General features: G+C 38.3%; 1 protein-coding gene across 1 annotated transcript; it reads left to right on the top strand.

Annotated features, from left to right (window-relative positions):
- Positions 1-6,047: 6,047 nt before the first annotated feature.
- LOC137770858 (beta-defensin 43-like) lies at positions 6,048-12,164 on the top strand. Its single transcript, XM_068553882.1, has 2 exons — positions 6,048-6,105; positions 12,010-12,164. The coding sequence occupies exons 1-2, from the start codon at positions 6,048-6,050 to the stop codon at positions 12,162-12,164; spliced, it is 213 nt and encodes a 70-aa protein (XP_068409983.1).
- Positions 12,165-25,552: the final 13,388 nt, after the last annotated feature.

The following is a 25,552-nucleotide window of genomic DNA, read 5'->3' as shown; positions in this document are numbered from 1 at the left end:
TCCTTAGGGCTTTTGGAGAACCACAGCGCACCAGAAGCAGTTAGTCTCCTTGGAAGCAGTTAATCAATGATGTATAAGGAGTTGTGTAGATAAATACCCCTGCTTCCTCTTCCTTCACTGGCACAACTCTGTAGGATCATCTACACTTCATTCCAGAGTTCACCACGGGAATGATACACAGTAGCCCCAAATGGTAACTGTCTTCAAAGTCATCCTTTTTCAGTTTCTTCTCTTCCTTGTCTCATTTCCCCACTCTTCTATGGGTGTTTATTGGGATCACCTTCCTAAAAAACTACTAGCATTAAAATCCTTGTCTCAGAGTTTGCATCTGAGAAAAAAACTAAGAATACCATTAACCATGTTTATCCTTAATTTGTGAGAACTCTCCTATTTTATTGTTATCACACAAGGTATCTTTTCTTAAGTAATCATGTGTGTGTGTGAAGTGTTCCCCATTACTACAAATATATTCTATGAAGGCAAGAATTCTTTTGTTGGAAAAAAATTTTTTTATTGAAGTATAGTTGATGTACAATATCATAAGTTACAGATATATAATACACCATTTATAATTACCATAAAATATTGGCTATATTCCCCATGTTGTACAATATACCCTTTAGCTTATTTTATACATAATAGGTTGTACCTCTTAATCACCCACACCTATAGTGCCCCTGCTCCCTTCCCCCTCCCAACTGGTAGCCACTAGTTTGTCCTCTATATCAGTGAGTTTGCTTCTTTTTTATTATATTCATTAGTTTATTTTTCTTTTATTCCACACATAAGTGATATCATATATCTGTTCTTCTCTGACTTATTTCACTTAGCATAATACCCTTCAAGTCCATCCATGTTGCTGCAAATGGCAAAATTTCTCTCTTTTTATGGCTGGATAATGTTCCATTGTATGCATGTACACCACATCTTCTTTATCCATTCATCTGTTGATGGACTCTTAGGTTGTTTCCATATTTTGGCAATTGTAAATCATGCTACTGTGAACACTGGGGTACGTGTATCTTTTCTAATTAGTGTTTTTCTGTTTTTCTGATATATACCCAGAAGTGGAATTGCTGGGTCATATGGTAGTTCTATTTTTAATTACTTGAGGAAACTCCATATTGTTTTCCACAGTGGCTGCACCAATTCCCACCAACAGTGCACGAAGGTTCCCTTTTCTCCACATCCTCTGAAGGCAAGAATTTTCTCTGCCTTGTTCACTACCGTATTCCCAGGACTTATGACAGTGCCTGGCACATATTAAGTGCTCAAAACATGGAATAACTTAGTGTATTAAATAAATTGATTTTCTAATGTTGGCTCATCCTTTCCTTCCCAGATGAACACTACTTGGTCATGATGTGTTATTCTTTCACTTTGAGATTAAATTCAATTTGATAATAGTTTCTGTAGCATTTGTATCTATGTTCATAGGTTAGATTGGCTATTTTTATCTTTTGCTGTCTGTGGTGAGTAGCTTCTAAGATAATCCTCAACTATTCCCGCCCCTAGGTCCACACCAATGTGCAAACCTGTCCCCCTAAGTGAGGCCTGGACTTACCAACTTAGATATGATGAATAGAGTATATGATATGACATGGGATGCCATTTTCAAAATTAGATTATTACAAGGCTGACTTTCATTTGGCGTTTGCTCTCTCACTCCTTCTCAGATCACTTGCTCCTGGGCCAGCCAGCTGCCATGCCACGAGCAGTTCTATGGGGAGGCCCATGTGGTAAGGGACAGGTCTGCCAACAACCACGTGAGTGAATTTAGAAAGAACCTTCTCCCAGCCTTCAAAGGAGGATGCAACCTCAATGACAGCTTTGTCTGCAACCTTCTGGAAGACCTTGAGCCAACAGCACCCAGCTAAGCCACACCCAGATTCCTGACCCACAGAAACCGTGAGGTAGTAAATGTTTGTTGTTTTAAGCCACTACATCTTGGGGTATTTTGTCATGCAATAATATATAACTAATATGTTGCCTTGTGACATACCTATGTTGTGGCTATTCTGTTTCATAAAATGTGTTGCACTGCCCTGGTGGCGCAGTGGCTGAGAATCCGCCTGCCAATGCAGGGGACACGGGTTCGAGCCCTGGTCCAGGAAGATCCCACATGCCGCGGAGCAGCTGAGCCCGTGCGCCGCAACTACTGAGCCTGCGCTATAGAGCCCACAAGCCACAACTACTGAACCTGCGTGCCACAACTACTGAAACCCACACGTGCCTAGAGCCCATGCTCCACAACAAGAGAAGCCACCGCAATGAGAAGTCCACGCACCACAAGGAAGAGTAGCCCCCGCTCGCCGCAACTAGAGAAAACCTGTGTGTAGCAACAAAGACCCAACACAGCGAAAAATAAATACATAAATAAATAAATTTATTTTTAAAAAATGTGTTGAGTAGCCATCCAGCTTATTCTATCAACTGAATTATTATCACAAAATAGAAATTATCTATTCCTTGAAGGTTGTGCATAAAATCTTGCTCATTCTAGCACCCTTTGAAAATGAAAAGATAGAACTTCAACTACTTGCAATTTTATTTTATTGGCCAACTTTACTGACATATAATTCCCCAAAAGTGTCCACTTCATTCAGATACTTGGTATAGGGAGTTCATAGTATTCTATAATATTTGAACTCTTCTCTCTCTGTTATTTTAATGGAAAAGAAATAAACCAAAAGAGCAATGATCTTTTAAGTGGTAAAATAATGCATTATATTTATTATCATCTTAGTAATTTTATGGGTTTTTCCAATTTTAAAATTAAAATGTATTATTTACAAATGAGAATTCAAAAATAAAATACACATATAGTATATAGGTATCTATGTACATATTTATGTGTGTATGTATTATGTTTGTTTTTATACAGAGGGAAAGTTATTAGCGATTTAACAAAAGTATACTCAGTAGAAAGATGAAAGATGTCAGAAACCTGTAGGGTAAGAAGTAAACGAAGAGACTTCCCTGGTGGTCTAGTGGGTAAGACTCCACACTCCCAATGCAGGGGGCCCAGGTTCAGTCCCTGGTTGGGGAACCGCATGCCACAAATAAGAGTCCGCATGCCGCAACTAAGACCCGGCGTGGCCAAAATAAATAAATAAATAAATATTTGGGGGGGAAAAAAAAAAGGAGTGAATGGTGAATGGAAAGAACTGGAAACAGAGAACATACTACTATTTTCCTGAGACAAAAGGGGGAAAGTTAGGGTCTTATGTAAAAAGTAAACTAAAGAGAGGAATGTTATTTTTTTTGCTTTCAAAGCACAGGAACTTGAGGATGTTTACAGACTGAAGGTAAGGAAACAATAAATTTAGAAAGATTGCAGCAACAAGAAGAAAAAGAAACAACTGATGCTGCAATGACTCCAAAGCTTTCAATACTACTGAGTACAGGGAAGGAAGGTAAACAATGAACACTCGATTATAAATTATCTGAGTATCTATTGACTTTCTGGAGAGCTAAGTCCAATAGTAAAACCCAATAATTCCTAAGTCTAATTTATTATCTCATGGAAAATTAACTCCTTTCTCCTTCTGTTGTAACAATTTGTACTTTGGTAGCTTGATAGCTATCTGATTTTCTCCTCTGTGTTCTTTTAAGGAAAAGGCCTTTGTCAAAGTGCTTTATCTTTCTCTACTGAGGCCCTGAGCAATCTGGTGATAAGCTACCTTTCAACACTCACCTGGTGCCCACCAACCCACCCCCTGAATGCAGTGAACCTTCCTCTCACCTTTCCTTTGATGTCTCTGTCTACCAGCCCATGAGTCACCCAGTGTTCTTGGGCTCCCTGGGCAGCCTTCCAAGCCCATCTCCTGGCTCCAAATCTGCCTGGACGAGAAACAACTTTATAGAAAATGTCAAAGCATCGATGAAAATTCAGCCCTTACTGTTCCATAAGGGAACTCAACGATGTGTGCTCATAAATGTGATTCCTTTGCAATGTAACCTATGCTTCCAAAGCTTTTCATGATCAGAGATGCGAAAGGTCCCCAGCCAGTCAGATTTAAGTAAACGAGTAGTCATCGGGAACCAGCACATTCCCCAATGACCCGAAGACCCCTCTGTGAGTTTTTAGGGTACTGGGAGAGGCTTGTTCCCAGATGCCACTGCCCCAGCAACCTCAGAGGAGAAAAAAATCTGAACCCAGGCTTAGGGAAAGTCATCCCCAGAGCTTCCAGCCCCCTCACTGGCCCTCCTTAGGCTAAGTCTTGTGCAGTTTGCCTCTTCCAGGACCTCAATCCCCCGTCCCTCCACCAATCCTCCATCCCTGATTTAGCTCAAGATGTCATTTGCAAACCCTCAATAGCCAGGGAGGACCTGCTCAAATAATGTAACTGCATGTTCCATTAGGAGTGGGAGGGGTACCCAGAGGAAGCAATGGCAGAAAGGAGCTTCCTTCTTGGTCCTGACAAAAGTTACTCAACCCAGAGTAAGAGCGTCTAAGAAATTATGAAGACCAAATAAGATCATGAATGTGACTGCGCTTTGCAGTCTCTAAAATTGGCATTCTTACTCATGTCTTTTTTATTAAAACAAGCAAAAACTATTCACTGAGCAAGTAATCAACAAGTGCATATAAATATAGTAACACAGCGCGAAAGGAATGTGTAAGTCATCACCAAATGAAGCAAAGTGTTTTAGACTCAGAAGTTACTCGGTAAGTATTTGTTGAATTTAATTACATGGGTATCTTCCTGAATTGCTTTGATCCTGGTTTGGAAAGTTAGACCAATTTCTTTACAAATAGGATAGGGGAGCAACTCTTGGGGTGGTGAGTATGAGCCCAGAAGAGCTGACTATTTTTCAGTGAGTCTGACTGAAAAATACTTAATGAATCGTAGGTCAAATGTGACACTAGTGAACAGAAGGAAATCTTCTCTGAATTCTAGGATAGCTTCAAGGCTAAAAGACTTCTGAAATACAGAAAATGCTACTTTTACCAAAGAAGTCACCATGCTTATAGCAAAACCAGGGGCTATGCACACCAGCCAAAAAGTGCTTGCTTCATGCTGTACGGACCCATTGTGCTTATTGCAATGGACATTCCAAGGTCCATTTCACACATCCTGCATCATGTTGCAGCAATGAAATTTTGGGAATTGACTGTTCTACCACCCAGTATTGTGACTTGATAAGTCTGTTCATTCCTCTTGCCTGCATGTGGCTCGGATGTATACTGATTTAAACCATTTTCAACCCATAAAATGTATAGAGAATTTTCCAATGGAGCCAGCTCATGTCTTCTTTAATCATTCCCTAGGCCGCCCAAACTTCTCTGGTGTTCCTGTGTGTTCATTTCCTTAGTGTCTACAAGGTACTTGTGCCACTTTGTCAGACACATGCTCAAGTTGCACTGCCATTGTCTTTTCTGTATTATTTGCTTTCCCAAGTGCATCTAAGGTCCACTCTTCCTTTCTGGTCTCCCTCACACTGCATATGACTGTGATGTGTAAACAGTGTGTGTTCACTAAGACTTTAGATATAAAAGTCAGTTGATCTCGTTAGTTGGTTGGACAAAGAGGCAATCAAACAAAAGCTTTTCTGTATCTCACTAGCCTGTGTATGGCTTCAAATACGGTTTCATTGCTGAAGTCTGCTAATGTACATTCCCCAAAATTAATAATATTAATAAATAGGCATGCTATTATATCTAGTGCTTCCCTTCCTATTATTGGGGAAATAAATTGAATGTTTTTACTCTATAAATTTTGCCTTAACCTCCAGGTACCATAAGACAATGATTTTTCAACAGAATATGTCTCCTTCCTTCACCGTGGCTGCTCTTTCTCTGTAAGTGCTGTGCATCCTACTGTCTTTGCCTACACCCTGCCAGCACTTGACAAATGTACTCTGAATAACTGATGGTCGTGTCCATTGCATGATATCTCCTGATAACGAAGGCTCATTGGAACACAGAAATGTTCTTAGCACTGTAAGGTTCAATAATCATACAGCAACTCACTTCCTGAGTACCGAACACAGAAAGAAGTTCTCTTCATCCCAGTTACGGATTCTCTCCGACTTATTCGACCATGAGGGTCTTGCTTTCCATCCTTGGGGTCCTTGCCTTGTTGTCCATAGTTCCTCAAGGTAAGCAGGAAACCTTTCATTTCAAAGCTATGAAAATGTCGATGAAAAAGAATACAAGGTCTTCCAAGAGTTTGAAACTAAATTAGACAAGGGCAGACTGTGCCATACAACGAAGAATGCGAGAGGAGTGGAGAATTGATGGTTAGGGCAACATCCATTAAGGTGGTGCCCCCCAGGGATTTAACCTACTATAAACTCTTACTTGAAGACGGTGTTCGATCTAAGGAAGGTAGAAGGAGGTTTATAGAACACAGGAAATTTGGGGAACTGAAAACATGGAAAGTGAGTGGTGATTAGAAGAAGGGCCAGGGTGGAAAGGAGGCTGCTCCACCATCATCTGTGGTTTACAGAGCACTCTGATCACTGACCTATGCACGGGCTTATGTGGAAATTACTTCACGTGTGGTGGCAGCTAAGAGTCCATCCTCACACTTAACCAAGTAACCAATTATACAGGCATATTTATTGAATAATCAACCTAACCCTCCCAAATTAATTGTTTGAATCCACCAGTATTATGTAATAAATACATATTAATTGTTGGGCTTATCACTGGGACTTGTATTAGTATCTATTGACATCTTTTCGATGCATGTACTACCTCAGATCACCTTGTAATACCTGGAAATGCAAGATTTCCCTCATTGTCCTTGGTTTTTGTATTGAGATAAAATCCACTCTTTTACAGTGTACCGTATTTCAGTGGTTTTCTGTATATTCCTACCATAGTTCAGTGGTTTTCTCTGTATTCCTAAAGTTGTGCAACCATCACCACTATCCAATTCCAGAACATTCCATCACCCCAAAAAGAAACTCCGTATTCATTAGCGGTCATTCCCCATTCTCCCCTCCCCTCAGACCCTGGCAACTATTAATCTACTTTCTGTCTCTATCGATTTACCTATTCTGGACATTTAATATAATCAAACAACATGTGACCCTTTGTGTTTTCTTTCACTTAGCACAAGGTTTTTCAAAGTTTATCCATGTTGTAGCATGCATCAATACGTAATCCCTTTCAATTGATGAACAGTATTCTATTAAATGGATACACTACCTTTTAAGCATCCAGTCATCAGCTGATGGACATTTGGATTGTTTCTAGTTTGGAGCTATTATCAATGATGTTGCTCTGGACACTTACGTCCAAGTTTTTGTGTGGATATATTTTCAATTCTCTTTGATATATACCTGGGTATATTGCTGCGTTTTATGGTTACACTGTGTTTAAATTTCTGAGGAATTGCCAAACTATTTTCCACAGCTTCATCCTTTATTTTACAATCCCACCAGCACTGCATAAGGGTTCCAACTTCTCCACATACTGACATACTCACATAACTCTGCTATGGTCCGTATTTTTTTTTTTAATTTATTTATTTATTTATGGCTGTGTTGGGTCTTCGTTTCTGTGCTAGGGCTTTCTCTAGTTGTGGCGAGCAGGGTCCGCTCTTCATCGCGGTGCGCAGGCCTCTCACTATCGCGGCCTCTCTTGTTGCGGAGCACAGGCTCCAGACGCGCAGGCTCAGTAGTTGTGGCTCACGGGCCCAGTTGCTCCGCGGCGTGTGGGATCTTCCCAGACCAGGGCTCGAACCCGTGTCCCCTGCATTGGCAGGCAGATTCTCAACCACTGCGCCACCAGGGAAGCCCCGTATCTTTTATTATAGTCATCCTAGTTGGTGTAAAGTGATATCTCACTGTAGTTTTAATTTGTATTTTAATTTGCATCTAATTTGCAACATTAATGATGTTGAACATCTTTTCAGTGTTTTATTGGCCATTTGTATATTTTCTTTGTAGAAATGTCTACTCAAATCCTTTACTTATTTTTTAATTTAGCTGTTTTTCATTAGTGGGTTGTCAGTTCTTTGTATGTTTTGGACACTAAACCTTTAAGAGATATAGGTTTGCAAATATTCTCTCCCATTCTTTGAGTTGTTTCTTTTTTAAAAAATATTTGACTGGACATTGCTGTACCACTGAACATGTTTCCAGGTTTGAGTGAGAAACAACTCAGACTCAGTTATCTCCGTGGGCAGAGGACATGATTTTATATGTGGAAACCCTAAGATGCCAGCAAAACACATAGACCTAGTAAAAAAAAATTCAGTACATTACAGAATATAAAATCAATAAGCAAAAACCAGTTGCATTTCTATATACTAACAACAAACTATTCAAAAGAGAAATTATGAAAACAATCCCATTTATAATAGCATCAAAAGAACAAAGTACTGAGGAATACAACTTAACCAAGGAGGTGAAAGATTTGTACACTGAAAACTACAAAATATTGATGAAAGAAATTAAAGGAGACGCAAATAAATAGAAGGCAATCCCCGTTCATCGATTGAAAGAATACTTCTAAAATGTTCATAATTCCCAAAACAAATTATAGATTCAGTAAAATCCCTGTGGAAATCCCAATGTTATTTTTTACAGAAATAGAAAAAACAATCCTAGAACAGTTTTTAAAAATTTTTAAACAGATAAAAAAATTTTTAAAGAAAGGAAAGAGGGCAGGAAGAGAGAGTCCTAAAATTCTTATGGAGCCACGAAGGTCCCTGAACAGCAAAGCAATTTTGAGCAAGAAAAACAAAGCTGGTGGCATCACAATTCATGACTTCAAAATATATTACAAAGCTACAATAATTTTAAAACTATGGTACTGGCATAAAAACAGACATGTAGAACAGTGGAAGAGAATAGAGAGCCCAGAGATAGCCCACAGAGAGAGAACTGATATTCAACAAGGGTACTAAGACTACACAATGGAGAAAGGATAGTCTCTTTAACAAACAGTGTTCGGAAAACTGGATAGTCACATGCAAAAGAGTACATTTATAGAAAAAAATCAATTCAAAATAGATTAAAGGTTTAAACAAGAGACCTGAAACTGTAAAATTTCTAGAAGAAAACATGGAGGAAGAGCTCATGACATTGGTCTTTGTAATGATTTCTTGGATATGCACAAGCACAAGCAACAAAGGCAAAATTAGACAAGTAGGACTACATCAAACTAAAAAGCCTCTGCACAGCAAAGGAACAGTCAACAGAGTGAAAAGACAACCTATGGAATAGGAGAAAATATTTGCAAACCCTGTACTCAGTAAGGGTTTGTAAGTTCCTCGCAAAACACATGAGGAGCTCACACAACTCAACAGCCCAAAATAATAACAAAGCAATTAAAAATGGGCAAAGGACCTGAATAGATATTTTTCCGAAGAAGATATACAAATAGGCAAAAGGAATACAAAAAAGGTGTTCAATGTCACTTATCATCAGGGAAATGCAAATCAAGCCCACAATGAGATATCACCTCATACCTGTTACAATGACTATTACCAAAATAATAATAATAACAAATATTGGTAGATATATGGAGTAAAGGGAACCCTTGTACACTTTTAGTAGAAATGTAAATTGAAAGAGCAATTATGAAAAAGATTATCAATGTTCCTTTAAAAATTAAGAGCTAGAACCACCATAAGATCCAGCAATTCCACATCTGAGTATATATCCAAAGGAAATGATGTTTAATCAGGATGTTGAAGAGATATCTGTACTCCTATGTTCAATGAAGCATTATTCATACTAGCCATGATATGGAAACAACCAAAGTGTCTGTCAATGGATAAATGGGTAAAGAAATTGTGATATATATATACACATACATATATGTGTATATATATGTGTGTGTATGTATATTCACACAACAGAATATTATTCAGCCTTAAAAAGAAGGAAACTATACCATTTGCAATGACATGGACAAATGTCCTGAAGGACATTATGCTAAGTCAAGTAAATGAGACACAGAAAGACCAATACTGTATGATCTCATTCATATGTGGAACGTAAAAATGTAAAACTCAAAGAAGTAGATAGTATAATGGTGGTTGCCAAGGTATGGGGGGTGGGGGAATGGCGAGATGTTAGTCAAAGGGAACAAACTTCCAGTTATAAAATGAACAAGTTCTAGAGACTTAATGTACAGCATGGTGACTATAGTTAATAAAAAGATAATAATACTGTATTACATACTTGAAATCCGCTAGGAGAGTAGATCTCAAGTGATCTTACCACACAATAAAAGAAGATAACCATGTGAAGTGTTGGATATGTTAATTATCTCATGGTGGTAATCAAGTCAATGTATATTATATCAAAACATCGCATTGTATACCTTCAATGTATACAGTTTTTATCAGTCAGTCACTCCTCAATAAAGGTGAAAAACACAAACACACAGGAAGAAAATGTGATATATATCAATATACAAAATAAATTCAGCCTTAAAAAAGAAGGAAATCCTGCTGTTTGTGACCCATGGATGGACCTGGAGGACATACGCTAAGTGAAATAAATCAGACAGCGAAAGACAAATACTGTGTGATCTCACTTATATGTGGAATCCAAAAATGTCAGACTCATAGTAACAGGGCCTGACAGGTGGAGGAAGCGGGCAGACGTTGGTCAAAGGGTACAAAGTTTCGCTTATGCAAGATAAGTTCTGAAGTTCTGCTACACACAGTACCTACAGCTAACAATACAGAGTTATCTATTTAAAATTTTCTGAGGCTAGATCCTATGCTAAGTATTCTTACCACAAGTAATAATAACAACAACAACAACAATAATAAAGGAGGTGAGAGGAAACTTCCGTATGTGATGAATATGTCTATGGTCTTGATGGTGGTGATGGTTTCACAGGTATAAACTAGTCACCGAACTTACTGAGTTGTATACATTACAATTAAACACTGAAAAAGACACATAATTACAGTATCACCAACATACAACCCCCATTGTATTAACGAATCTAGTCATTGGGCATCAGTAGCTGCTATTATCTCTGAAAGATAGACAACCAGACATTATGGGCCTCCTGATACAACACACACACACACACACACACACCACCAACTACAGTACAGACAGCTAAAGGACTCAAACATGAGTCAGGTCAAGCCTCTGAATCCAGCTGCAAATTTGTGAAAATACGGAGGACACATGCTAATTTCTCCAGAAGTAGGGAAACACTCCAGGTTAAACACCCCAAGTTCTTCAACATAAAAACTGTAATAAAAGGTTTTGGGAAGGACCTGTAGATTTAAAGGGAATATCAAAAACTGTAATGAGAAAAAAACTGTAGTGTCTAGGGATGAAATTCAGGTAATAAAACTATTTTTTTAAGTAAGGAAGTGGAAATGATTACTATTAAACTTAGGATAGGTTTCCTTGGGGAAAAGGGATAGAAGGAAACACCTATTAGAACTGGAAACCAAGGTGAGCAATTATGGCGTATGGGATCCTGTGCAGATCTCAAAAACTTCCTCAGTAAAGGCGATACGGCTTTGAGCCTAAATACACTGGAAAGTTAGAGCCAAGATCCAACTTGCCCATCCCATTCTCAATTGATTTTTTTTTCCACCAAGACAGGAAAAGCAACAAGTGACAACATCCCCATTTTCCCGCTACCATAAACCTTTACCTAATTTTATCTTAGTCTGCCTTCTCTTCATACTGATTTAAGGCTAACCCTTCCACTTGTATTATATACTAGATTTCATCCCCGCTCATTTAGGGACTTCACTTCTGAAATTAAACATTCTTTCCTGAATCATGAATCCCCACCCCTAAATGGATCATTAATTTTAGTCAGAAATATGCTGTGATAGTTCTTATCAGAAACGCAGTCCCTTTTCAACCACTGCCTCACCTATTACGCTACAGAAGAAACCCTCATTTTTCTTTATTCAGTACCTCCACTTTTCTCTCCTGCATTCCTTTTTGTCATTTTTTTCTGGGAAGGTTCTCTATCGTTGTTGTTTTATTATGAAACACTTCAGATATTAACATATACAAACAAGTAATATAATATAATGTTTTCTCTCTTCAAAGCCAGAAGCTTCTTTTTTCCTGAAGGATGTCCTGCAGGATACTCTAATTGCAGAATGAAGTGCAATACTAATGAATATGCAGTTAGATACTGTGCTGACTGGAGCATCTGCTGCAGAAGGAAGAAAAATGTGTTTAAGGAAAAAAAGAAGTGGTGAAAAGTCTAACTCCATCTTCTTCAGGCTCCCAGAAAGGAAACTAAAAATGTTTAAAACTCCCTTGTCTAAGTAAGAATAACTAATATGATGGCTAAAGGAAACTCCATGATAATTATATGTGTAGGTGGTCAGGTTAAAGTACATATTTTATAGAAGCTTACACTCTGTTTTCATGTGTCTACTTTCACATTAATTTCCCCAACTTACATCCCCACATTGTTATTTCATCTGTAGTACTATATCCCAGCCCCACCATTTACTAACTGTTTGCCCTTGGGCAAGTTCTTTAGTCTCTCTCTACCCTCAGTTTCTTTAGCTATATAATGGGATGACCATGTACCTACATCATGGTGGGTGTTGTGAGGATTACACGAGTTAGTCATATGTAAAGTTCTTAAGCAGCACCTGACCCCAAGTAAGCTCTAAACATATTTACCAGAGAATGTGATCTTCTCTATAGCTTTTGTGAATGTACTGAATCATTCTTTGCTGTCTCAGATAAAATTGATATGTTAAAATGTCATGTGGTTTTGAAAATAAGGTATACTTTCTGTTTATGAGAGGTATAATCTTATATAAAAAGAGTATATTTGGGGGCTTCCCTGGTGGCACAGTGGTTGAGAAACTGCCCGCCAATGCAGGGGACACGGGTTCGAGCCCTGGTCTGGGAAGATCCCACATGCCGCGGAGCAACTAGGCCCGTGAGCCACAATTACTGAGCCTGCGTGTCTGGAGCCTGTGCTCCGCAACAAGAGAGGCCGCGATAATGAGAGGCCCGCGCACCGCGATGAAGAGTGGCCCCCGCTTGCCACAACTACAGAAAGCCCTCGCACAGAAACGAAGACCCAACACAGCCATAAATAAATAAATAATTTAAAAAAAAAAAAAAAAAAAGAGTATATTTATGCAACATTATCATATTCCAGTCATCTAGGACTGGAACACTGGTGTGAGGACTAAGAAGAAAGAAGAGACTCAAGATGGATTTCAGAAGTAGGACGGACAGAATGCAGTGGGCCTGTGATACAATGAGAAAAAGGAATGAAGGATGATACTGGTGTTTCAAAGCTGCAGAAGAGATGGTTAGCAGTGCGGGTCACTAAAACAGGCCAAAAAGAGAAAGTAGGTTGCGAGTTCAGGGAGTCGACCAAGAAATGTTTGGTGTAAAGGAGTTTGAGTCACGGACAGGATATGATTATTAGTCCACTAGGCACATTTGCAGAAGTGTAACTTTATTTTTTATAAATGAACTTAATTCCTATTACAAACCTCATTCTACCTGGTCACAGAAATGTAAACTCAGTCGATTCAGAGTTGCTTCTTTCTTCTCCAAGTTACTTACAAGTTTCAGAGGAGTTAGGAGTGGTGAGGCATCTGGGAGAGCACTGATTATGTTAACATTACTAGGACATTCTCTTTCTTAGTCTCTAGTCACTAGTCAAGGTACAACTGCTGAGTTTCCTCTTATTCTTAATAAAATTCTTAAAACTCTTTGGGGGAGGCTTGTTCTTTAGTGTATGGGATAATTCTGCTACTCATTTATCATTCCAGGTTGCCAGAAAGTCAGGTGGGAATAGCTGTGTCTTCACTACTTCCATGCTGTTCTCAGCCGTACAGGGATCCTACTACTGTTCCCCTCCCACCCTGGGGCAATCTGTGCGAGGGAAGCGGACAGAACAGATTCTCCCGCACTATCTCAGAAGGAAACAGCCCTGCCAAAACCTTGATCTCAGATCTCCAGCCTCCAGGACTCTGAGACGGTACATTTCTCTTGTTTAAGCCATCCCGTTTGTGTTACTTTATTACGGCAGCTTTAGGAAACTAATACACCATGCTTCTTGAACTTAAGAAATATATACCTAAATAATTCTTCAGTCAAAGAAGAAATACTTGAAAACTGGACACATTTTGCACTGACTAAAAAACAAAAATAGTGCATTTCAAAAACTGTGGGGTACAACTAACATACTATTCAAATAACAATTATAGCCTTAAATTAGAAGACTGAAATCAGAAAATAGGTTTGCTCCCTTCACCTCTCAAATAAATAGAAATCTGAAAGAAAGAAATGATGAAAAACATATTAATAAAATAGAAATTTAAAAATTTTAGATTAAAATGACAAATCTATAGAAAAAACAACTTAACCAAACTAGCACAAGAGAAAACAGAAAAACTAAATAGCCCTAAAACTCTTTTTTAAATTGAATCCTTTAATTAAAAACATTCCCACAAGTAAATTCCAAGCCTAGATTAACTTCTAGGTGAGATATATAAAGAAAAATACTAATTGCATACATTTCTGCAAGATACAGAGAAAAGAGGGAAAATGTACCTTCTTGTTCCTAAAGCTAGAATAAACTTGAGGCCAAACCTGAAGGACACTATGAGAAAGGAGATTTCAGGCCATTACACTCATAAATACACAAGCACAAATTTCAAACAAAACAGCAAATTAATCCAGTAATATATTAAAGTATCCAGATGGGCTTATTCCAGGACTTTAAGATTCAGTTTTTGGTGACCAAAAAGGTAATGTGGAGGACCCAGCCTCTGTCCCCCAACAATGATGAATAATTAGATAGCTATCCATGAACAAAAACAGCTCTGGGAGAGTACTGGAGTCCGTGTAAGAAATTTTAGCAACACGGTGAAACAAAAAAACCTGAGAATAACCACACAAGAAAAGATATGTTGAAGCTTAATCCCTGATGTGATAGTATCTGGAGGTGAGGCCTTGGGGAAGTGATTAGGACATGAAGGCGTAGCTTTAATGAATGGGATTAGTATCTTTATAAAAGAGCCCCCAGAGCGCTCCCTTATCCCCCTCCGCCATGTGACGACACAAGGGAGAAGCTGTAAATGAACCAGGGAGGAGGCTCCCTCCAGACACTGAATCTGCTCATGCCTTGATCTTGGACTTCCCAGTCATCAGGACAGTAAGAGATAAATAATGTCTTGTTTATAAGCCGCCCGTCCTATGGTATTTTTGTTATAGCATCCTGAACAGAATAAAGCAGAAATTGGCACCGAGAAGTCGGGGTGCTGCTCTAACAAACCCTTAAGAATGTAGAAGCAGTACTGAATTTAAGTAATGGATAGAGGGTGGCGGAGCTTTGTAGTGCATGCGAGAAACACCCTACGTCGCTAAGAACCAAACTTTAAAGGAGATTGTACTGAGAGCTCAGAAAGGATCTTTAGAGGAGAGTGATAGAGAAAGCCTCAATCTTCACAGAGAATACCTAAGTAATGAATAGAATGTCGGTATAAATATGGATGGAAAAGGCCATTCAGATGATATCTCAGCCAGAAATAAGGGATGTGTTATTGGAAACCGGAGGAAAGGTGGTCTTTGTGATAAGTAGCATAGAATGGGGCGGAACTGTGTTCACGTCCTGGTGTATTGTGCAAGGCAGAACTCGAAAGTGATGACATTGGAATTTCAGCTGAAGCAAAACTGAAGCAAAACGCTGAAGATAAGCTTGGTTCCTCCTGACTGCTTATCGTAAAATGCTAGAAGAGAGAAATGACATGACAGACTTGATAACAGAAAGGAAAGAGAACGTAAAGATTTTGAAAATTATCAGCCTATCCATATTATAAAAAATGAGCAAGTAGTCAGAAGAGAACACTAAGGGTGTGGCCTACTTAGCCAGAAAACTATAAAGGAAAGCAAGGAAATAATTATCATGGTACTGCTTTCCTGATGGCAAGGGAAAATGAAATTGTGACTGGGAAGGTGTTACTACAATACTTTTTTTAAATAATAAAAAAAAATAGGTGGAAATCTGTATTTCATACAATAGAGGGGATAGGATGGTGTTTCTATGTACTTTTAAATGGTGCTGTAGAAAAAAACTTAAGGACAAGGAAGTATGTTCAAAATATACCACTAAGTGAATGTAACAGAACGTGGGGCTTCCCTGGTGGCACAGTGGTTAAGAATCCACCTGCCAATGCAGGGGACACGGGTTCGAGCCCTGGTCCAGGAAGATCCCACATGCTGCGGATCAACGAAGCCCGTGCGCCACAACTACTGAGCCTGCGCTCTAGAGCCCGCGAGCCACAACTACTGAAGCCCACGCGCCTAGAGCCTGCGCTCCGCAACAAGAGAAGCCACCGCAATGAGAAGCCTGTGAACCGCAACGAAGAGCAGCCCCTGCTCGAACCAACTAGAGAAAGCCAGCGCATGGCAACAGAGACCCAATGCAGCCAAAAATAAAATAAATAAAATAAATTTTTTAAAAATGTGTCCTTTGGGATAATTCCAGTCTTTAAAAGATAGCTCTTTCAATTTTCCATAACCTTATCAATGGTTCGACCTAATTAGATACTCTTTGAAACATTGAAAAAGGAGTTAGGACAATTTTGTCACCAAAAATAGAAGGGTGAAAATGGCATATTAATGATTCGTATCAACTTCAGGATGATAGTAATCTCCAAAGAAGGAAGAAAAAGGCATGAAAAAGTGAAGCTTTAGCTATATCTGCAATGATTTGTTTCTGTTTTTTAAAAAAAAGCCATGTCTTAACTTTTTACTTTTCTATATATTTTTAAAATTTTATAGAACTTAGAAGTACACAAACATAAAAGAAAAGGAGAATATTATATAATTCAGATTTCAAATTGAAGTGGGACATCTTAAATTAGAAAGAAAACCCAGATGTCTTAAAGGGTATTGTTGACAGACATGACTATATTAAAAGTTAAAACTCTATTTGATGAAAGTCACAAAAAATTAAGAATAGAAAGGCATTCCAGTAGAAAAATGCATAAAAGATATGAAGAACCAATTCAGCAATAAAAGACATACAAATAGCCAATAAACATTACCAAAAAAAAAATCTGTAATGTCTCTAGGCAATCACAGAAACACCAATTCTATCACAGATGACTTTTTAAAGTTCTGAATTTGGCAAGATTTTTCTTAAAGGATATTACCCAGTGCAGGTGGACCTATGGAGAAATAGGTACTCTCAAACCTCATTAGTGAGATTATAAATTGCTAAAATCTCTTTAGAAATAATCCAACCATGACTAATAAAATCTAAAATGCACCTGTCTTATTGTAGAGCAATTCCACTTAAGAATCTGTCTCACGGGAATAAGAACACAGTACACTAAAATATCATGCGCAAGAAAGCTTATTGCAGTGTTGTTTGTAATGGAAAAAACCTAGAAACTGTGTAATCAGAAAGGATTAGCACATTTATACCATGAAAATTATTCATCTATTTAAAAGAATAAGTTAGATATATTTTAATCATCCTGAAAAGACATCCATGATAAATTATTAAATTAAAAATAGCACATTACAGAGTATGATTTTATTACTGGAAAAAATAAAGTGTATATATATATATATATATAAAAGAAAATGGAAAAGTAACAAAAGGATACTCATCAAATTGTTGGCAAACACATCAAAAAAGTTGGTACCTCACAGGGAATGGATCACAGGTGAAGAGGCAATTATTAATATTTTCTTTGTATGTCTCTGTTGTTTCTGCATGTTATAATAACTGGAAATTATATGTATAACAAAAATTAAACATAAAAATTTAAGTGACTATGATTATTATAACTTTGTAGGAAAAAATTAGAAATTTTAAGATAAAGATCATTCAAGATGTACGAATATTGTCACAGAATGAGCATAAATTTCTCACATAAGTTTAAATAAATCTCTCTGCCTCTTGGCCAGGAAGATCATGTGAAGAAAGATAAGTCTTTCAAAGAATTTAAAAAAAACACCCGGTGGTTCTGTATTTTTCTGTTCTCTCTTCCCCCTTGAGTATAATCTGGAAAAAAGCTGCCAAACTGGCAGATTTTATGTGCCCAGTTGAATGCCTCTCTTAGACTCAAAGAAATCTCTCACTGCTCCCACTTGGGCTGCTCAGCAGACTACGCAGCACGTGCTCTTAGGGGTGGTCTAGTGGAGCCCGCAACCACCCGCGCTACTTCTCTCCAACGTATGTTACCGGGAGAAGAGACTCCTTCCCGTTACATGACCCTCGAGGGAGTTAGCTGTGGGTATTTTGGCACAGAAAACGGCAATGGTGCACCTTTTGCCTCCAAAGCTAACTTTTTTTTAGGGAGAATTTGAAGAACACTTCTATGTCATCTGAGCATATCCAGGAGGACTTTCCTATAAACAGTCCAGCAGTTTCTTACTCCAATTTAATCTTATTTACCATTCAATAACACCTCTTCATGATTCTCTCTGCAGAAACTTTGCCATTCGAAGGGAAGGCATCCACTGTACCTCCTAATCCATCCTAATACCTCTGCCCGGTTCTTTAGTGGGTATTTGACTCTTCCATTCCCTCTATTCTGAGATCACCAGTGAAGCATTTCTCATGTCCTGCTGCCCTACTTCTCAAAAAATCAAATCCTTGTAAAATTAAATATTTCCAACATGTTTTATTAAATCTATGTCTTCCCTATAGGGGACAGAGTACAAATCGTTAGTACCACAGTGGGGATAAGGATACCCTAAGGGTACCCTAAATAAGACACAGCTCCTGCTCCAAGAAGTACAGGACGTAGAAGGGGAGGCAGAGAAGCAGCGAGACAACTGCGTCCTCGGTCATACAGCGCTCCTGGCGTACCGGCCACCTCTAGATGACGGGCTCCTGCCTGCCACCATGGACTCACCAGTGATCTGCATCTCTTTACCAACTATGTCTCCTATCTAAAGCACAACTGAAAATTTTACGGTTTAATATAAATATTCATTCAACTGGCAATGTGCTGCTTAACATTTGGAGGGGACAAAGACCACTTTTGAGAATATTTATGGAACATTTACTTATGAAAAAATAAGGAATTTATGAAAACTCTACCAAGAGAAGAGTTTCCATTGTTTTGTGACTTCCTAAGGACTCATGAACTCAGAGTAAACATCCACATTCGGGATCACACGAAGACTTGATCCTGGTACCAAGTCAAATCACATAAAAGCAGTATAATAAAATTATGTTACTTTAGAATCCCCAGGGGAAAGTCCCTACAGGTTACGACTGAGCATCATGCCCTTGACTTGAATTTGGAACTATTAAAAAAATATCTAGGGACTTCCCTGGCAGTCCAGTGCTTAAGACTCCAGATTTCCAATGCAGGGTGCACAGGTTCGATCCCTGGTCAGGGAACTAAGATCCCACATGCCGCATGGCCAAACAAATAAAAAAGAGAGAGAGAGAGAAAAGAAAAAAGCGTATCTAGATTTAGATATTTAGTCCAACTAAAGTTGGACTTTAAAAATTATGATCAAAGACATCCAATATTTTCATCAAGATCTCTTATAAAAATGTGCAACATAACTTCCTCTCCAAATCCAAAGATTTCAATGAGGTTTAAAATTAAGGGTATTGATAACCACTGAGTGGAAGAGTTGGAAGCAAAAAATTGTGGCCACAGAGTCAGGACGGCTGAATACAAGATTCCAAAGGTGACGCAATTCTAAGTGTTGTCAAAGCGCACAGTGTGAAGTGAAGATGAGCATCGCAGAAGGTTGAGAGAGTCGATAAATGAAGAGGGTAGGGTGCTTGATGGTGTTTTTGTGGATGCTGAAGTCACTGAAGATGTTGGGAAAACAAGAGGTGGACAGAGCAATCCAAGCGAATAGAGAGACAGGAAAATGGAAGGATTTTACACTTTGGATGATATGAATGAGACGTGGGTACAGAACTTTGTAGTGGCTACAACCCAACAGAATCCTAGCAGACGGGGACACCTAGACATCTGAGGAGCTCACTGCAGCCTGAACTGCTTGTACTTCTCAGAAAGCCTAGCCTCTGCTGGACTGGGAAATGCTGGTCTCTCTTAAGGAGCACAGGCTGATTGGTTGAGTTAAGCTTTCAGAGAGGCTCATTTCCAAGGATGCTTATACTCAGCTCCCAAAAAGGCTTACTGGCCTGTTCTCAGCAGTGAAACTAGCAAAGTGGGGCTTAGGGGATAAGAAGTCTGAACTCCGTCCAGCCAGGCAGTGTGATGCCAAGGAATGTGCAATAGAGCCAAGAAGTGGGTTGATGAATGCACGTGTGTGGGGATGAAGGAGGGATGGAGTCTCTGCTCCCAGAGCGTTCCTGAAAAGATTTAGCAGCGCTGACTCTGCCCTGGGAAGCTTGCAGCAATCTCACTGAAGGAAGCGATCTAACCTGATGGCTAACTTTGTTTTCTCAATGTGGGGTAGAATCTGTCCTCTTTGGGTTCTGAAACACTATCCCTACAAAGAAAATGAGTTGAGACTTGCTCCTGGTTAGGTACCAAATGACTTCCAGTACCCACATTCAAGTTCAGATGCCCCCAGTATCACTGGAAGTGATTGCTTATGACAATTATTAAAACCTTGATTAGTGCCTAGATTCAAGTTGGGGTGAACATGTCACTGAACTAATGCCCAGACGCCTGAGGAAGCAAGGGGGATAATCAAGGGAGAACAAAACTCACCTAAGAGAATTCCAAAGACTGATCTAGGGGTGAGGAGGGACAGCTGCTTAGAACTCTTGACCACTGTCCTCCCCACTCGACCACAGCCAGACTGCACAGGAGAGCTCTGCCACGTGAGCACAGAGGTACACGATTCATTACTCAAGGAACACTGTGGCCAACCTGTTCTCTTTGGTGTGTGCACGGAGCACTCCTGAGGCTGTAAAGACGGTATTGCTCCGGCCCTTGGGCATATAATAGCCAGCTGACAGCTGAAACGGTACTATCCGAAGAGAAAGGTCCCTCCTCAGGTCACCAGCATCAACAGTCATCACCAGATTCTACTAACAGAGTCTCACTTCTGTTTGCTCAGCAAGCCTTCTCTAAGAGTCTCTTACTAAATGCAAATCTTCACACAGGGGACTCAAGTTTCACAAAACTTTGAAAACTGAAACCCACACCAGGAACATAACTCTCTATATTATTTTGCCCCATAGCAGCTGAGGTCAGCACAAATTCAGAACAAGACAGAATCTGCCACTTTTACCCATGTAGGTTCTCATCAGCACAAGCCCTGCCTGGTTGCAGCTGACCCCTTATCAGGTTAAAAGTTCTAGTTTCTGCTTTTCTATATATCGATCACCATAGTGACCTTGACAAACCTATGAAGGAAAAGATTCAATAAGCTCACCCTGCCATTCCTATGTAATTCTTCCCCTCACTGGCCATTTATTTGTTGGCGTTTTGGTCCTTCTTTCATTTTCTGTGAAGTCTTCTTCTCTCCCTCTCTCTTCTCCCTTAATAATGTCTTCTTATCACAGAAAAGGACAAACTTTAATCTTATACTGATTAGAATGCTGAGTGCCATTTTAATCTGTTCAGGCTGCTATAACAAAATACCATAAGATAGGTAGCTTATAAACGAAAAACATTGTTTCTCACAGTTCTAGAGGTTGGGAACTCCAAGATCATGGCACCAACAGATTCAGCAAGGAAACTAAGGGTGGTTTACTTCAAAAGATAAAATTGACAAACATTTAGCTAGACTAAGAAAAAAAGAGAATAGTCAAATAAAATCAGAAATGAAAGCGAAGACATTACAACTGATACTACGGAAACACAAAAGGTCATAAGAAATTACTGTAAACAATTATATGTCAGCATACTGGATATCCTGGAAGAAATGGATAAATTTCCAGGAACAAACAACTTATTGAGAGTGAAGCATGAAAAAATAGAAAATCTGAACAGACCAAAAACAGGTAAGGAGATTAAATCAGTATTCAAAACCTCCCAACAAAGAAAAGCCCAGGACCAGAAGGTATCACTAGTGAATTCCACCAAACCTTTAAAAATAATTTAATGCCAACTCTTTTCAAACTCTCCCAGAAAACTGAAGAGGAGAGAACCCTCCCAAATTCATCTTATGAGACAAACGTTACCCTGTTACCAAAGCCACATAAAAACACTACAAGAAAATAAAACTACAAAACAATATCCCTGATCACAAAGATGCAAAAGTTCTCAATAAAGTGTTAGCAAACAAAAGTGAACAGCACAATAAAAGATCATACATCATGATCAAGTAAAATTTATCCCTGGGATGCAGGGATGGTTCAACATATCAAATCAATAAATGTGATATACCACATTAACAGAACAAATGGTAAAAATCATATGATCATCTCAACAGGTGCAGAAAAGGCATTTGACAAAATACAACATCTTTTCATGATAAAAAAAAAACTCTCCACAAATTGGTATACAAGGCGTGTACTTCAACATAATAAAGGCAGTATAGGACAAGCCCACAGCTAACGTCATACTCAATGATGAAAGATTGAAAGTTTTTCCTCTAAGATAGAAACAAGACAAGTGTGCCCCATATCACCCCTCCTACTCCACACAGTACTGAAAGTCCTATCCAAATCAATTAGGCGAGAAAAATAAAGTCATCCAAATCAGAAGAGAAGAAGTAAAACTGTATCTGTTTGCCGATGACATGAGCTTATCTATAGAAAAGTCTAAAGACTCCACCAAAAATGGTTAGAACTAATAAAAAAAATTCAGTAAAGTTGCAGATACAAAATCAACATACAGAAAAGCAGTTGTTTCTATACACTAACAATAAAATACCTAAAAAAATAAACAATTCAATTTACAATACCATCACAATAAAAGATATAAGAATAAATTTAACCAAGGACATAAAAGATCTGAACATTGCAAACTATAAGACTTTGAGGAAAGAAACTGAATAAGACACAAATAAATGGAAAGATATCCCATGTTCTTAGTTAGGAAGAACTGTTAAAACGTCCATACTACCCAAAGTCACCTGTACCTTCAATTTAATCCCTAGCACAATTCCAGTGGCATTTTTCACATAAATAGAAAAAATGATTCTAAGATTTGTATGGAATCACAAAAAACCCCAGAGACCCAAAGCAATCTGGAGAAAGAAGAACAAAACTGGAGGCATCACACCTCCTGTTTTCAAACTATACTAAACAGCTATAGTAATCAAAACAGTATCATACTTACATAAAAACAGACACATAAAGTAACTGAACAGAGTCGAGAGCCCAGAAATAAATCCTCACATTTATGGTCAATTAATATTTGACAAGGGAACCAATAATACTCAATAGGGAAAATGGTCTCTTCAGTAAATTGTGCTGGGAAAACTGGTTAATTACAAACAAAATAATGAAACTGGATCCCTACCTTACACCAGTCACAAAAAATTAACTCAAAATAGATTACAAATGTAAACATAGGAAATAAAACTCCTAAAAGAAAACATAGAGGGAAAGTTCCTTGACACTGGTCTTGGCAATGATTTTTTTGATATGACATCAAAAACACCCGCAACAAGAGCAAAAAATAAACAAATGAAACTACATAAAACTAACAGCTCTTGCACAGCAAAGCAAACCACCAACAATATGAAAAGGCAATCTACTGAATGGGAGAAAATATTTGCAAATCATGTATCTGATAAGTGGTTAATATCCAAAACATATAAGGAACTCATAGACCTCAACAGCAAAAATTAATAATAAGAATAATAATCTGATTTTTAAATGGGCAGAGGCCCTAAATAAACATTTTTCCAAAGAAGATATACAAATAGCCAACAGGTACATGAGAAGATGCTCAACATCACTAATCACTAGAGAAATGTAAATCAAAATTACAGTGCTATATCACCTCATACCTGTTACAATGGCTATCATAAAAAAGACAGGAGATAAGTGTTGGCAAGGATGTGGAGAAAATAAAATCCTTGTGCACTGCTGATGGGAAGGAAAATTTGTACAGCCACTATGGAAAACAGTATGGAGGTTCTTTCAAAAATTAAAAATATTACTACCATATGATCCAGTAATCCCATACCAAAAAGAACTGAAATCAGAATCTCAATGTGATATCTGTACCCCAACTGTTTACTGCAGCATTGTTCACGACATTCAAGATATGGAAACAACCTAAGTGTCTGTCTACAGACGAGTGGGTAAAGAAGATGTGGCCTATATACACAATGGAAAATTATTCAACCATGAGAAAGAGGAAAATCCTGCCATTTGCAACAGCATGGATGGACACCAAGGGCATTATTCTAAGTGAAATCTGTCTGACAAACAAAGGCAAGTATTGTACTTTATGATATCACTTACATATATGTGGAATATATAAAAGCCAAACTCATTGAAACAGAGAGTAGAGTGGTGGTGGCCAGGGGCTGAGGAATAGGGTGATGGGGAGCTGTCAAAGTATACAAACTTCCAGTTATAATATGAATAAGCTCTGGGGACCTAAGGTACTCCATGGTGACTACAGTTAACAATACTGTATTACACACTTGAAAGTTGCTAAGAGAGTAGACCTTAAATGTTCTCACCACACACACACAAAAAAATGGTAATTATGTGAGTGATACATGTTAACTAATCCTACTGTGTAATTATTTTGCCATATATATATATATATATATATATATGTATCATTGCTTTGTACACCTTAAATTTATACAATGTTCTATGTCAGCAATACCTCAATAGAGCAGGAGGAAAAACCCTCAACAATAAGAAAATGAACAACCCAAATACGAAACAGGCCCAAAACCTTAACAGACACCTCTCCACAGAAGTAGAAATAGCAAATAGGCATATGAAAAGATGCTTCATATCACATGTCATCAGATAATTAAAAATTAAAACATCACCTATTAGAATGGCCCAAATCCAGAATACTGACAACAGCAAATGCTGACAAGGATGTGGAGTAACAGGAATTGGACGAACAGGAAGAGAAAAGATGTGCAAGATCTCTTCACTAAAAGCTACAAAGCATTGCTGCAAAAATAAAAGAAGACCTAAATGACTGGATATGCTATATTCATCATGAACTGGAAGACTCAATACTGTTAAGGTTCAATTCTTTCTAAAATGACCCCGTAGATTCACTGCAATCCCAGTCATAAGCCCAGCAGAATTTTTGTAGAAACTGACAAACTGACTCTAAAACTGATATAGAAATGCAAGGGACTTAGAATTTTTAAATGATACTGGAATAGAAAAAAAAAAGCTGCATAACTAACACTGTATGAATTTAAGACTTACTATAAAACTATATTAAGAAAGGCAGCATGATACTGTTTAAAGACTGACTAACAGACTAATGGAACCAAATAAAGAACCCAGAAGTTGATCAACATTTACTGTCATTTGACTTTGTACAAAGTTGCCAAGGATATCCAAAGGGGAAAAGAAATCTCTTCAACACGTGCTGCTGGAACTGTTTAATATTCATACAGAATATGGGTATTTATTTACTTTGTTCATATGAATATAATATTCATATCCCCTACCTCACACCATACTCAAAAGTTAACTCTAGATATATCATAATAGAACGTAAAGACTAAGGTCACAGAAGAACAGAGGAGAATATTT

The sequence above is a fragment of the Eschrichtius robustus genome, chromosome 10 (genome assembly GCF_028021215.1).
Source record: "Eschrichtius robustus isolate mEscRob2 chromosome 10, mEscRob2.pri, whole genome shotgun sequence".
In the NCBI taxonomy this organism is placed as follows: domain Eukaryota; kingdom Metazoa; phylum Chordata; class Mammalia; order Artiodactyla; family Eschrichtiidae; genus Eschrichtius; species Eschrichtius robustus.
The sequence above is the reverse complement of the archived record's forward strand: the minus strand, read 5'-3'. Positions and strand labels throughout refer to the sequence as shown.

Excerpts from the sequence above, each read along its gene's own strand:
- LOC137770858 (XM_068553882.1), top strand. The coding sequence starts at position 6,048 with ATGAGGGTCTTGCTTTCCATCCTTGGGGTCCTTGCCTTGTTGTCCATA. Across the intron at positions 6,106-12,009 it reads GTTGTCCATAGTTCCTCAAG|CCAGAAGCTTCTTTTTTCCT; the intron begins GTAAGCAGGAAA and ends CTCTCTTCAAAG.